The 13,661-nt window shown below is 44.7% G+C and overlaps 1 protein-coding gene across 1 annotated transcript in view; it reads right to left on the bottom strand.

Moving 5' to 3' along the window:
* MBOAT7 (membrane bound acylglycerophosphatidylinositol O-acyltransferase MBOAT7) overlaps nt 1-13,037 on the bottom strand; it is an 809,637-nt gene extending 796,600 nt beyond the window's left edge. Inside the window, exon 1 of the mRNA XM_082273563.1 lies at nt 12,935-13,037. Within this exon, the coding sequence (XP_082129689.1) occupies nt 12,935-13,010 (76 nt within the window). The 5' untranslated portion in view covers nt 13,011-13,037. The remainder of the gene's footprint in view (nt 1-12,934) is intronic.
* Between the last annotated feature and the right edge of the window lie 624 nt (nt 13,038-13,661).

Below are 13,661 nucleotides of genomic sequence, written 5' to 3'. Positions count from 1 at the left end.
TGGTTTGAAAAATAAGGAGATGCAGATCAACAGTGCAAAGACAGAGGTTCCACGTAGTTTGAATAATAGTAAGAGATTACCTTGGCAGAGAGGGGAGGAAAAGCGTCCTGCTTCTACCGGCGCAGCGAACAGACTAAGTTCGCCATCGCCGGTAGATAAGGACACTGGCGCATGCAGGATCAATGCTGATCGCTCGCATGCAACAGCATAGACCAATTGGGTCCCCCGTCTTTGGAACCCACCATGCTGACCCAATACAAGGCGGAGCGGCGTCCGGCGTTCCAGGGACACCAACGCACACTGAAGACTCTAGATGCGTGCGCATCACACTGAAGAGGGAGCGCCACAGCATCAGAGACAAAAGAGGGGCATAAGGATGGAAAAGCATGAGACAGCATGCCTGTTAAACAAAAATACATGGTCATGAAGGTACTAGTTCCAAAAAGGAGAGGTGATAACATCAATGAGAGGACACAAATCAAGAGGATATTCGTATACAATGAGGTGAGGAAAAATATTAATATGGATATTCCACATAACTTACAGATGGAAGAGCAGATAAAGAGCAAAATATCGAGTCTGAATTTGTTTACCATATCATATGCAATACATTAAAAATGTCTGGACATTAACCACCCTTCATCCAGTTTGAATGCTTCTTGGAACAAGAGATCCCTACATGTGACAGCATTGCCCTTCTCTTTTCGTTATGTGGGATACTTTTCCACAGTGGATCAAATATACACATATATACACACACACACATATATATATATATACACACACGCACACACATTTCTTTATAAATATTTCGATATGAAGGAGTTCCAGTAGACCTCCGAAACGCGTGTCTTCCCTGGAATTCAAGCATTCACCCAGTCTCTTGGTTTCATGTGATACACACATTGTTAGCTGTGATTGTTTTCAATTATGATGTATATTGTTTCTGCATTTACCTTTTGCATTTTGATAATGCTTTTTATATATTAACGGAATAAATATATTTTTATACATTTATATTCATTATTGGATGTTCAAGTTGCCTTTAAAGTCCCACACCCTAGGGGATTCTGTTATCCACAAACAACCTCCCTGCAAAATTCTTTTGGTTGAAACAGATGACAAGGGCCATCTGGCCATCGTCAAATTGAACATCAACTCAAAGAAATTGTTCCTATCTAATATTTACGCCCCCACCAAACCCTTCTTCCAGCTCCTTACCTCCCGTTTAGCTCCCTATGTCCACTTCCCAATGCAGGTAGTAGGAGATTTTAATGCAGCAATGAACACACTAGAAGACAAATCCAACTCTAGACATCTACCCCCCCCCCCCACACCTCACACACCCCACTACACACTTCCATTGAAGGCCTTCAGCTGGTCGATCTTTGGCGATCTGCCAACCCCATAGGCAGGGAATAGACCACCTACTCTGCACCGCACAATACCCTCTCCAGGATAGACTATTTCTTCTGCAACCCTGCACTTTTAAGATTTACAGTGGACCTACTCATTGGAGATATAGCGATTTTCGACCATGCTCCGATCTCCATTACCTTAACCGATTTCCCCCAATTTGTCCAAACACTGGCGATTCCCTTCATACTTCGCCCATAATCTCAACCCAATACGCTCCCTGAAGAAAACCGGACTTTTTGGCCAACACTCATTCCCAATAGCCCCAATTTGCTGTGGGAGACGGGAAAAGCTGTACTAAGAGGCAGCTTTTATTATAGCAAATAAAAAGAGCATAATCGGACAATTTTGTTTGGTGAGCGATGCGCTTCGCTTGGCAGAAAGCCTGCCTCTCACAGCAAAATTCTCTGTCCAATAGACTTAAGTGGAAGGAGGCTAAATCCCATTTTGACCTATGGGCAATGGCACAAGAACGACTAACAGACCTCTGCTTTCATAGATTCAGGAACAAAACGGGCAAACTTCTAGCCCATCTCTGCAAAGGTCCGTGTACTCTGACCCATATCCATACCCTGAAAGACCCATCTGGTAAACCTTTCTCCAACCCGAAAGTAATTAACTCCATTATGGAACAGTTCTATGCCAAACTTACGGCCCAACCCCATAGATGAATCTGAAGCCCTCACCTTCAATGAGGTCCAGATTCCCAAGCTTGACTCCTCCCATCTAGTGCAATTGAATGGCCCATTATTCTATGAGGAAGTCAAAGCTGCAATTTCATCTCTGGCACCTGGTAAAGCCCAGGATCCTGGTGGCTTCACCTTTGCGTTCTATAAACTAGCAGACTTAACTGTCCCTACTCACACATCAGTCTATCATACCATACTAGATGGAGGTAACCATCTATCCACGGCCTTTCAAGCCTTTATTAAACTCATTCCAAAAAAAAGGCAAAGATCCAACTGAACCAGGCTCCCACCGTCCAATCTCCCTACTTAACCTGGATTTGAAAATCCTATCTAAAATTATGGCCAACAGACTGGCCTCGAATATGCCTTTTCTCATACATCCCTCCCAAGCAGGATTTACCCACGGTCGCTCGGCCACATCTAACATTCGAAAAGTCCTGGCAGTACTGGAGCAGGCTAGGACAAGCCCCGCCAGTGATCTAGCTATTGTTACATTGGATGCCGAGAAGGCCTTTGACAATGTCGACTTTCACTGGTTGGGGCTTGCTCTCCAGAAATTTGCTTTAATGGTCCCTTTCTCCATTTGGTCAACACCATGTTGACCAGACAGGGATGTCCTCTATCTCCTCTCTTCTTCAATTTAGCGATTGAACCCTTATTCTTTATTCCTGTTTCCTCCTCGAACTCTAACCTCCATGGTGTCAAAAGAGGGTCAGGAAGAAGTTCACACTGCCCTTTTTGCAGAAGATATCCTGTTTTTCACTTCTAATCCCACTATAGATATGCAACACATCAAAGACAATTTTGGACGGATTCCGGCTCTGCTCAGGTCTCCGCATCAACTTTTCCAAGAGCGAAAATCCTACCCCTTTTTCATACCCATAATCCCACTTGGTCAAATCCATCTCCCTTCTCGGTGGCTAAAACACACATAACGTACCTGGGCATCAACATAGGCAATTTTCCCCCTATCCTCACCAAAATTGCCAAGGAGCTGGATAAATGGTCAAGTCTCCCCCTACCCTTAATGGGCAGATGCCACTTATATAATGGTTAGTTTCCCGAAACTCCCCTACCACCTGCAGACAATCCCACTACTAATGAGACAGAAAGATATAATTTCTCTTTACAAATTATTCACATCCTTCCTATGTCTTTCCATTCACACATTATTTCTACCTAAAACATGAGGGTGGTGCAAACCTTCCAGACGTCTGGCTATACAATCTCCCTTGACTCCTTAGAGTGGGCCTGGACTGGATAACAGGGTCTTCTAGATACTCCAATTTCGAATCCCAGATGGTTGACCCATGTGGATTGCCCACTCTCCTACACTGTAAATCAATTTCTCCCCCCCCCTTACTAAAATACAGTCTCCTGATAAAGAGACACGCAAATAGCCTGGCGAGAAATTAGGAAAAAACTGGGGACTTCCTCCCTTCATATCTAGAAGTCTCCCTTTTACTGTTCACCACTTATTCCCTCATTCAGGACAGGGTGCAGTCTTTTCCACATGGGCTTCCCCTGGGCTGTCCAATATTGCTCAACTTTTTTACCTTTCATCATGGTCGCCCCTTCCTTTTCATATCCTACCATTACCACTTATCAGCTCATCACTTCCTCTATGTGCATCAAGCCTCCACCTTTACAGCTAGTCTTTGCCAAGACAAAAAAAAAAGGAGACGTCGTAAGTCTATTATCGACTCTCTCCTAGAGCTTAACCTCCTCAAAACCTCCTATATCTACAAACCTATCCAATCCCATCTCCTTCAGCCTACAAATATGGTCAAAACATTCCCATGGGACAAGAATCCATCTTTCTCAGAACCAAAGGACTACATCTTGGCAGGGTACAACTCCACCTGTACATTTCTCACCAATCAATTCTGGAGGGAGCAATCTAGGATTATGCACCGAGCCTACTCTCCATTCCCAACTTCGGCGTCAACTACGCCTTCCCAATGTTGTTCTTGGTGCCTCCAGATTTGCCCTACTTTTTTCCACAGGCTTTGGAGCTGTCCCCTCATCTCTCGCTTTTGGGACCACGTTGAGAACCTAGTAGTCATGGTAACAGGGTCCTTGCATGGCTGGTATCCATTCTCTCTTCGGTCTGGTGGACACTACTAAGTCTCAATTTTCCATAGCTCGTCTAAACAAAGCCTGGATTTTAACTTGCTTAATGAATGCTAGAAGGGCCATCCTCAGCAAATGGGCCTCCACCCTGCCCCTCTCTGCCGCTGATGTAAGAACTGATCTCGAGAATCTCCGTTGTGAAGAAAAACTGGAATTGATCATCTACAAGTCCACCCCTAACGCTTCCATATGAAATGGGAACCTTACATGGAATCATCGAAACCTTCTGTATTTAGATTAGACCTTCCCCTGCTCTACCTCCCCACCCCAACTGAATCCTTTCTCTTATCTATCCTGACATAAGAAGCTCCGTCTCGGTCTGAACCCCGGAATTACTCAGCAATCTCCATATTAGAAGTGGGATCAGTTGCCAGTACTAGAGAAAAAAAAAAAAGGGGGAATAAAATACGAAAAGGGCAGTTCTCCACTCCAAAATAAAATATCTAGAGCACTAAAACCACGTAACAGGTTATATTTAGATAGTTTATTCATTCCTTTGGGGTCAATTATTACTATGGCAACTGGTGTTAGCGTGATGTTACCAAAAATACACAGCCACTGAATAGCATGCTCACAAAAATATAAATAAAAATTAGAAAGCCAAAGGCTAACACTGCAGCAACAAAAAAACTGCAACTATGGCTCTAACAATTATGAAATTATTGGGCTCAAAGTATAGAAAACAAAAAACAAAGACTAAAAATTAGCAAAAAAACAGAGGATGCAGATCAATATCATGACTAGTATATGTAAATCCGTGGCTCAAACAGAGTTCACAAAAAAACAGATAATATAAAAAATAAAATAAAAAAATGAATAAAAATAAAAACAAATATAAATACAATCAAGAATTATCAATAAAAGCGTTGACAACATCTACATTCAAACCGAAAGGCGCAAACGTCTTGACCCTATGGATCCAAGACATCTCGAGCCTGGACAATCCTCTCACTAAAGGCTCTCCACGCCAATGGGGGCTAAATTTACCAATACCCAAAAAGATTGTATTACTAGGGTCCTTATTGTGAGTGAGGAGATAATGTTTAGATACCGAATGTGGTCTAAAGCCCTTTCTGATGTTGGCTATGTGCTCATTAAGCGTACCTGCAGGGGGCGCTTAGTCCTGCCTATATATTGCAACCCACAAGGACACTGCAAGAGATACACAACGCCTGCACTAGAGCGGGACAGAAAAGGCTTGATAGCGTGTACCGCTCCAGTGCTGGTAGAGGTGAACTCTCTGATATTCCTATGTTTGCACTTATTGAGCAAACAAACCTGACATCTTTTACATCTATAATAACCAGTGAGATTAAAGCGGAGTGGCAAAGCTAGGATCAGTCATCATATTGGGGGACTTCAATTATCCCGACATTGACTGGGGAGAGGGGATTACACACTCACATAAGGCCCGTCTATTCACGGAAATCTTACAGGATAATTACATGTCACAGCTGGTGGATTCTCCTACTAGAGAAAACGCAATCCTGGATCTATTGATCACTAATGACCCAGACATAATCTCGGAGGTTGGAGTCCAGGACAACCTGGGCTCTAGCGATCACAGGATGATCACATTTAGTGTAAATAACAATAGAACAATGCAAGTGGGGAACATAGAACCCTTAACTTCAGAAGGGCAGACTTTCCAAAATTGTACTCATTGATGGAAAGGGTAAACTGGGACCGAACCCTGGGATCCCTGACCACAGAGGAAAAATGGGAATGCTTTAGGAACATATTTAGCAAAGGCATCTTGCAGTGCATTCCTATGGGAAATAAATTTAGAAGAGATAAAGGCCAAACCTGGCTGGCTAAACCGTAGCGTTAAAAATCTTATTAGGGGAAAAAAATTGGCCTTCAGGAAATATAAATCAGAAGGCACAGTATTGGCTTTCGACCAATACAAGGAGGCAAATAAGAAGTGTAAACACAAAATCAAGATGGCTAAAATAGACTTTGAGAGACAAATAGCGGAGGATAGTAAAAAAAAAACCCAAAGAAATTCTTTAAGTATATCAACAGCAAAAAAACTAGGGTAGAGCATATTGCACACATAATTAGCGATGATGGGAGGATGGTTACAGAGGACACTGAAAAAGCAACCGTGCTGAATGCTTTTTTCTCGTCAGTATTTACACAGGAAACGGAGGGGTACACTGACCATGACTGTTTGGTTAGTAGTAATACACAGGACTTGCCACTATGGCTAACAGAGGGTGAAATCAGGGAAAGGCTGGATAAACTTAACACAAAAATCACCAGGCCCGGATGGCGTACATCCGAGAGTACTCAAGGAACTCAGTAAGGTTATATCCAGACCACTGTTCCTGATCTTTGCGGACAGTATTAGGACAGGAGATGTAGCAGGAGATTGGAGGAAAGCTAACGTGATTCTGATATTCAAAAAGGGTCAGAGGCATGTCCCGGGAAATTATAGGCCTGTCAGTTTGACATCGATAGTATGTAAACTTATGGAGGGGATGATAAGAGACTATATCGTAGAGTTTGCTAAAGACAACAGCAGCATCAGTAATAACCAGCACGGGTTTACAAATGGGCGTTCTTGTCAAACCAATCTATTAGCATTCTACGAGGAGGTGAGCTGTGAGCTAGATAGGGGCAGACCAGTGGATGTGGTGTACCTAGATTTCGCTAAGGCGTTTGATACAGTTCCCCATAAGCGCTTAATTTATAAAATAAGGTCTGCAGGTATCGACAGCAGGGTTTGCTTTTGGATACGGAACTGGCTAAAAGGGCGTGTCCAAAGGGTGGTAATAAACAGCGCATACTCAGACTGGTCAGGTAGTAAGCGGGGTCCCTCAAGGCTCAGTCCTGGGACCAACCTTGTTCAATTTATTCATAAACAGCATTGAGGTCGGGGTCAGTAGTTCAATATCAGTTTTTGCAGATGACACAAAATTGGGCAGGGCAATAACTGCACAGCATTAAGCAGATATCCTACAGGATGACCTGGACAAAATAACGGAGTGGGCAACGACTTGGCAAATGAGGTTTAACGTAGAGAAGTGTAAGGTTTTGCACTTGGGGACTAGAAACATAAAAGCACAATACACGTTAGGAGGGGGAACCCTTGGGGGAATCAAAAATGGAGAAGGATCTGGGAGTCTTGGTTGCAATGTCAAGCGGCAGCTGCCAAAGCTAGCAGAATATTAGCATGCATAAAGAAAGGGATGTATTCCAGAGATAAGACTATAATCCTTCCACTTTATAAAACTCTGGTCCGACCGCATCTGGAGTATTCTGTCCAGTTCTGGTCGCCAGTCCTCAGAAGGGATGTGTTGGAGCTGGAGAAAGTCCAGAGAAGGGCAACTAAACTAATTAGGGGATTGGAGGACCTTGATTATGAAGAGCGTCTGCAATCGCTTGATTTATTCTCCCTGGAGAAGAGACGCCTGAGGGGGGACATGACAGCAATTTTTAAATATCTCAATGGGGATCTCAGCTTAGAAAAAAAGCTGTTTAGTCGAAGGGATTGCATGAGGACTCGGGGGCATACAATGCGATTAGAGGAGAAGCGTTTTAACCTCAGGCAACGTGGGGGGTTCTTTACTGTTAGGGCTACAAGATTGTGGAATTCTCTACCACAAGAGGTGGTTTCTGCGGGTAGTATGGTGGCTTTCAAAAGACTATTGGACGTGTATCTCAAGGATCAGAACATTCAGGGGTATGTGAGAGGATTACAGCCACACACACCTACACAGGTTGAACTGGATGGACTATTGTCTTTATTTAACCTCACCTACTATGTAACCCAGGGGATACTTTTTTAATAAAAATACCCCCGGGACAGTCAGGGCTAGTACATTCCACAATGGCTAGCCTCTGATCTGTCCCGGTTTGCACTTACCTTTTAGGAGAAATAATTACCTTGAAAAAGTATTCTCCAGCGCTACCATCTCAGGTGTGGGCAGCTTGAAGCCAGCGCGATCCTCTTCGGCGTCCTCTTCCTTCTTCTTCGGTCCCACGATGCACTGCACCGGCCCCGCCGTCACTTCCGGTGCGCGCACCGGAACTGACGTCGGGGCCGGTGCAGGCGCATTGATTCCTGGGAGCGATGACGTTCAGCTCCCAGGAATCATTGCAAAAGCCAGGAAGTGACAAATCGCCGTGGCCGCCGAGGGGAGGAAGAAGGAAGTAAGGTAAGTATATTTTCTCTACAAGGTAAGTAAAAAAAAAAAAAAAAATTGCGATTATCCATTTGTTTTTCAGGTGACTCGGAGCGAGAAGATGGAGGTAAGTGTAAATTTAGGGTGGAACTCAACTTTAAACTGAAAACTAGGTTTAGCAACAGGGGGATCTAGAACATTAGGGGCCAACCTGTTACGAAGAGTAGATATTACACGAGGTTTAGCGGGTAAAACCTTGTTTAAAATTCTGTCATTACTCAAAATGTGCATGCATCACTTTGTTATTGACCCCTAGGCCTTCCCCAGGACTGTTTTGGTCTTTATGATTGTTATATTTTGCAATAATCAAATAAAATATATATAGAGAGAGAAAAAACGCCACAAATTGATAACACTGATGCCCGACATAGATTGGGACATGGGGGTAAGCGTCCTTGATTAAAAATCGATAAAATCCCAGAAAATCCCCTTGTTGAAGTGAAGCCACTTTGGTGCGAATGGACTCCATTCTAGATTTCTGTACCCACAGACAGCAGTTCAGGGTCTTGAGGTCCAAGATTGGACGGACGTTGCTCTCCTTCCTGTGAACAGTAAATTTGTTTGAACAGAAACACTGGAAACGTTCCGACTCTAGAACTGGTACAATGACCCCTTGTGAAAGCAAATCCTGTACCACCCTGAGAAGGCCTTGTAGCCGATCCGAGGACAAATGCAGTTTGGAAGGAAAGAACCTTGCCGGGGGCAAGGACCAAAACGCGATCTTGTAACCAAACCAACTCGTGGACCCATTTGTCTTGAACGAAAGAGGTCCACTGTTCCAGAAAGAAGCAAAGACATCCCCCTACCCCATGTACGGGTAGAGGAGGACTTATCTGCGGGGCCGGCTGAGGCTGCTTTGGACTTACCAACCAAGGGTCTCTTGGGACCTCCCGAGAAGGCATGGGAGGATTTAGAACCCTTGTCCTGCGCCTCCGCGGGACGCAAGGGTCGCTTGTGGGCTGAGAAGACAGGACCACGTTTGCGGCGAGGCTCTCTGCTTTTAGTGACCTGCGAAAGCTGGGTGCTCTTACCTCCCGTGAGACCTTTTTATGATCTCGTCCATAGAAGCTCGATCTCCCACGAAGGGAAGATTCGTCAGCACCTTTTTTGGAAGCCTGATCCACAGGCCAGCATTTCAGCCAAATCATGTGGCGAAGGGTCACCGCAGTCCCCCTTCCAAATCCTAATGCAGAAGCTTTGCCCAATCTGTTAAGGTCTGAGAGACCAAGGTTATGGTGAACACTGGCCTCAAAATTGAACCTGCCACAGTGAAAAGATGCAGACCAGATATTCAGCCTTCCTGTCTACAGGATCTTTAAAAAAGACGGAGCGCCCTCCACTGGGAGCAAAGTGACTTTATTCAACCTGAAAACCTGAGAATCCACCACTGGTGGGACTGTCAGTTTAAGAGGGACTCCTCAAAGGGATATCTCCTATTGAAATGCTTAGGTATCCCAACCATGCGTTTTGGGGAACCCCACTGATCAACAATCTTGTTGAAATAGGCAGGAAAGGGAAACACCTTAGTCACCTTGGAAGGTCTGCGGGTGCCAAATTGCATCGGCGCAGTAGCAGTGTCCTCCATTTTTAAAGTTTCCCGCACTGATACAATGAGTGCCTCCACAAGCGCCTTCTCTTGCGCAGATGTAGTGGAAAAGGACTCATCCTCACTGTCAGAGCACTCAAGGTGCGTGGACGCAGACCCCGTGGGTTGACTAACGTCCGTGGCAGGCCAAATCATCCCCAGAATCTGAGGACGCAGTGGAAGCAGATGAAAGCAGAGGGCATTTTTTACTATGTCTCTTCTGAAAAGCCATATCCAATTTTGACACCAATGACTGCAGTACCGCTGTTATGGCCGCCAGAGCGGACTGAGACCCAGAGAGTCTTGCAGCTTCTGAGAGTGGGTCAGGTGGTGACACCTGCTCTGGGGGCTCCATAGTAACCTAGGGATCACCAGAAAAATTTGCACAAAAAAGGCTGTGAAAACCAACCACCGCTGTACCAATGGCACTACAGGTCCCAGCACACCAAGCAGCGCTGCTATAACATAAGGAAGTATATATAGCCCCAGGAACTCACCACCACCGCTTCAGTAGGGAGAGCGAAAGCGCCAGTAGCTTGCTCCAGGCCGACCAGAGAGGAAGAGGAAACAGCCGTACCACTGCTAGAGGCTGACCGCCGATCACCGCTCCCATAGACTACAAGAAAAAGGCCGCCGCATAGCCTTTAATGGGAAGCTACAAACACATGGCAGCTGTACTACACAAACCTGGCCGCCAAGCTCCCATGCAGTCAGCTATGAGACCCCCCTGGCCCCCAGTGACCCTTCAGGTACCTCCTCCAGCAAGGAGGGCCTAGCTAGGGACCCCCTTCCAGGGCATCATGGCACATAAATGTCAAATGGAGCCTCCACCGCACGCTCACACCAAATCAGCACAGCCACCCCAAGAGGGGGGCTAGGGGAGGTGGGGGGGTAAAATAGCTAGCGCAGGTGACCCCGCTAGTGAGAAGGGGGTGCCATTAGGGTAGGAAGGACACATGGGGGGCCGACCAACCCTGGGAGAGGCCCGCGTACACCCTGAAATTTCCCAGAGAAGAGGGGGGACACTACTCACTACACCTTTGTAACCGGGCAGAACACCACTCTGGGCAGATCACCTCTCCATCTTGGAATAGGGGGGTGCTGTGGGCCAGGAGGTACACTGCGAATCAGGCCACGTGTGTATCACTCGCCAGCCAATGTCGCGGCCAACCTAGCGCGGAGCTGCGGTCTGTACACACTCGCTCTCCAGACTGGGGAGACAGCAAGGATCTAGAATATCCAGTGCGTCACCCAGTCCGGCAGTTGATTGCAGTTCTCACTGGAACAGACTTGAAGAGAGAAAAACAAAGGAAAAAAAGTTCAGCTTAAAAACAGGAAAAAAATGCTAGGAACAGCAAGGAGCTAGGTCCTTACTCCTGACTGGGCAGAAAAAAACGGAAAGTCCTATAGGAGAAAGTGTGAGTATACTCCCCAGGACTGCCCTATGAGCGTAGTCAAATTTGTTTCTGCCAAGTCCTATTCCTATGAAGAGCAGCATAACTAAGGGTCAAAGCTGATATGTAGCTGTGTCCATCAATGAACGAAAGAGAAAATACATTTAAAAAAAGGGAAAAAAAATTGCCAGGGCCAGAGATCTCAGCAAGGAACTAGGTCCTTACTACTGACTAGGCAGAAAAAAACTGGGAGCCTATAGCCAAGAGTGGGTGTATACCCCCTGGGACTGCCCATAGGCGAAGTCAAGCTTTCCTGCCTAGTGTCCGACTGCTGTAGGGGGGGGGGGGGCAGTATAACCCCAATGGTCAAGAATCAAGAGCTGTATCCATCAATGAATAAAATAATGATTGTATTTTATTTTAAGCTAAAATATTGTTCTGATAAACATTTGAGCAATTATTGTTCCCTAAAAATCAGTAGCACCTTGTTTGTATTCTATTGTTCACGTGCTTTCAGCAAATATATGGTTTTGGGGGGGTCTCAACTCTGAAAGCTGTGAGGGAAAATAAAAAAGCAATGGAAAAATTGCAAAAATGGCCTGGCCAGTTAAGATTAAAAGTGGAGCACAGGGCCTGGCAGCGAATGGGTTAACCTCAAAGTGGTTTTAAACCTTTACATATACCCAGTGATGTGACTGGCCCCAGGTGATACATCAATGAAACAAACCCTCCTACATAAGTTGTACCTGTTTTTTTCTGTTTAGAGAAGGCTTTGCTTCTCTACTACTGTTCAAAGTCCAAAATGTATAAATTATATCTGAGCTGTCAGAAAAAAGGGGGCAGAGAGCCAAGTATACACTGCAGAGTTGAGTGAGGAGAGCTCTGACTGCTGGTTGGAGGGAAGGGAAGGGAAGGGAAGGAAAGGAAAGGAAAGCCCCCAATAACACAGGAACAGAGCTGAGGCTATCCAACTGGAGCTCCCTCCCATGTCACCTTTTTTCCTCTTGGTGTCGAGACAAATTGTCATAAGAAAACATACTGCTAGTAGAGGAACAAAGCAGGAGACAGAAATTATACTTGGTGCTCTTAATTGAGAGAAGTATACATTATAGAGGGATATGCTTTGTTCATATTTTACGTCTGAGGTTTACAACCACTTTAAGCAGTACCATTGGGAAGCATATTTATAAAAACAATGAATCTGATACTTGCTAAACATTAATTTCAGGTAAATCTTCCAGGTGAATGTGCTTCAAATTACAGAGTAATTCATCACCAGCAAATTTTGCTTACATTTACTGCTTTATAAATATGTCCCTAAGCCTAAAATCAGTGCGGTGTTTTTTTGTGTGTATCAATATACAGTATAATAACAAGAACATATATTTTGTGACAACAACCAATCATATGTCAAAAACAAACTGCCATTTTTTCCAAAGCAGCTTTTAAAATCAGACTGGTAGTTAAATAACACGAGCTGCTACAATAGAGATTCTTCTGATACATACAAAAAAAAAAAAAACTTACTTGCATTCTTAAAGAGAAACCCCACAGGAATGGACAACAGCAACACGCAAAGATAGGTTATTTCATCAGGGGACATTGTTCACCTCCTTCAAAAGAAACATATACAAAAACAGAAATTAGGATATCCGTCAAGAAAAAAAATAAAAAAATCGTGGAGTACAGGCTGGATATAGGTCGACCCTGGGTTATAGGCCGCTACCCTCAGGTAATTGGACTGGTAAAGCTTTGCTGAACACACCCCCAGGGGTGTGTTCAACAAAGCTTTACCAGTCCAAATCACCTGAGAGTAGTGGCATATAACTCAGGGTTATAGGCCTAGTATAACCCAGGGTTATAAACCTACATAACTCTGGGGAAAAAAAAAAGAATATCCTTTTGAGTGTAATCTCTTGATCCATGATGAATATATGTTCAACAGTGGAGATTGCAGGACAGGGTTCCTCTACCAATGAGATAATCAGACTTTCTTCTTTTATGTCAGCTGGACTCCTGGTACCAAGCTAGGGATTGAAATATATAGGCCACAGCCTGGGTGTTTTCGGATCATACTCCCTCCAGGTGCCTCTAAAGAAGGGTGTTCCAGTGATGCAAAGCTAGTTGTGTCACTCGGAGCCCGAGAGGGTTGATAGGGAGCTTGGCTTCCCTGGTTGACTGTGTTCCCAAAACTCTGATAAACTCACTGAGGGATGACTCTTAAACCATAAAATGGAGCATAAGGTCTTCGATA

Source organism: Pelophylax lessonae (assembly GCF_965119305.1).
Source record: "Pelophylax lessonae genome assembly, chromosome: 12".
Lineage (NCBI taxonomy): Eukaryota > Metazoa > Chordata > Amphibia > Anura > Ranidae > Pelophylax > Pelophylax lessonae.
This window is presented reverse-complemented; position numbering and strand designations above follow the sequence as displayed.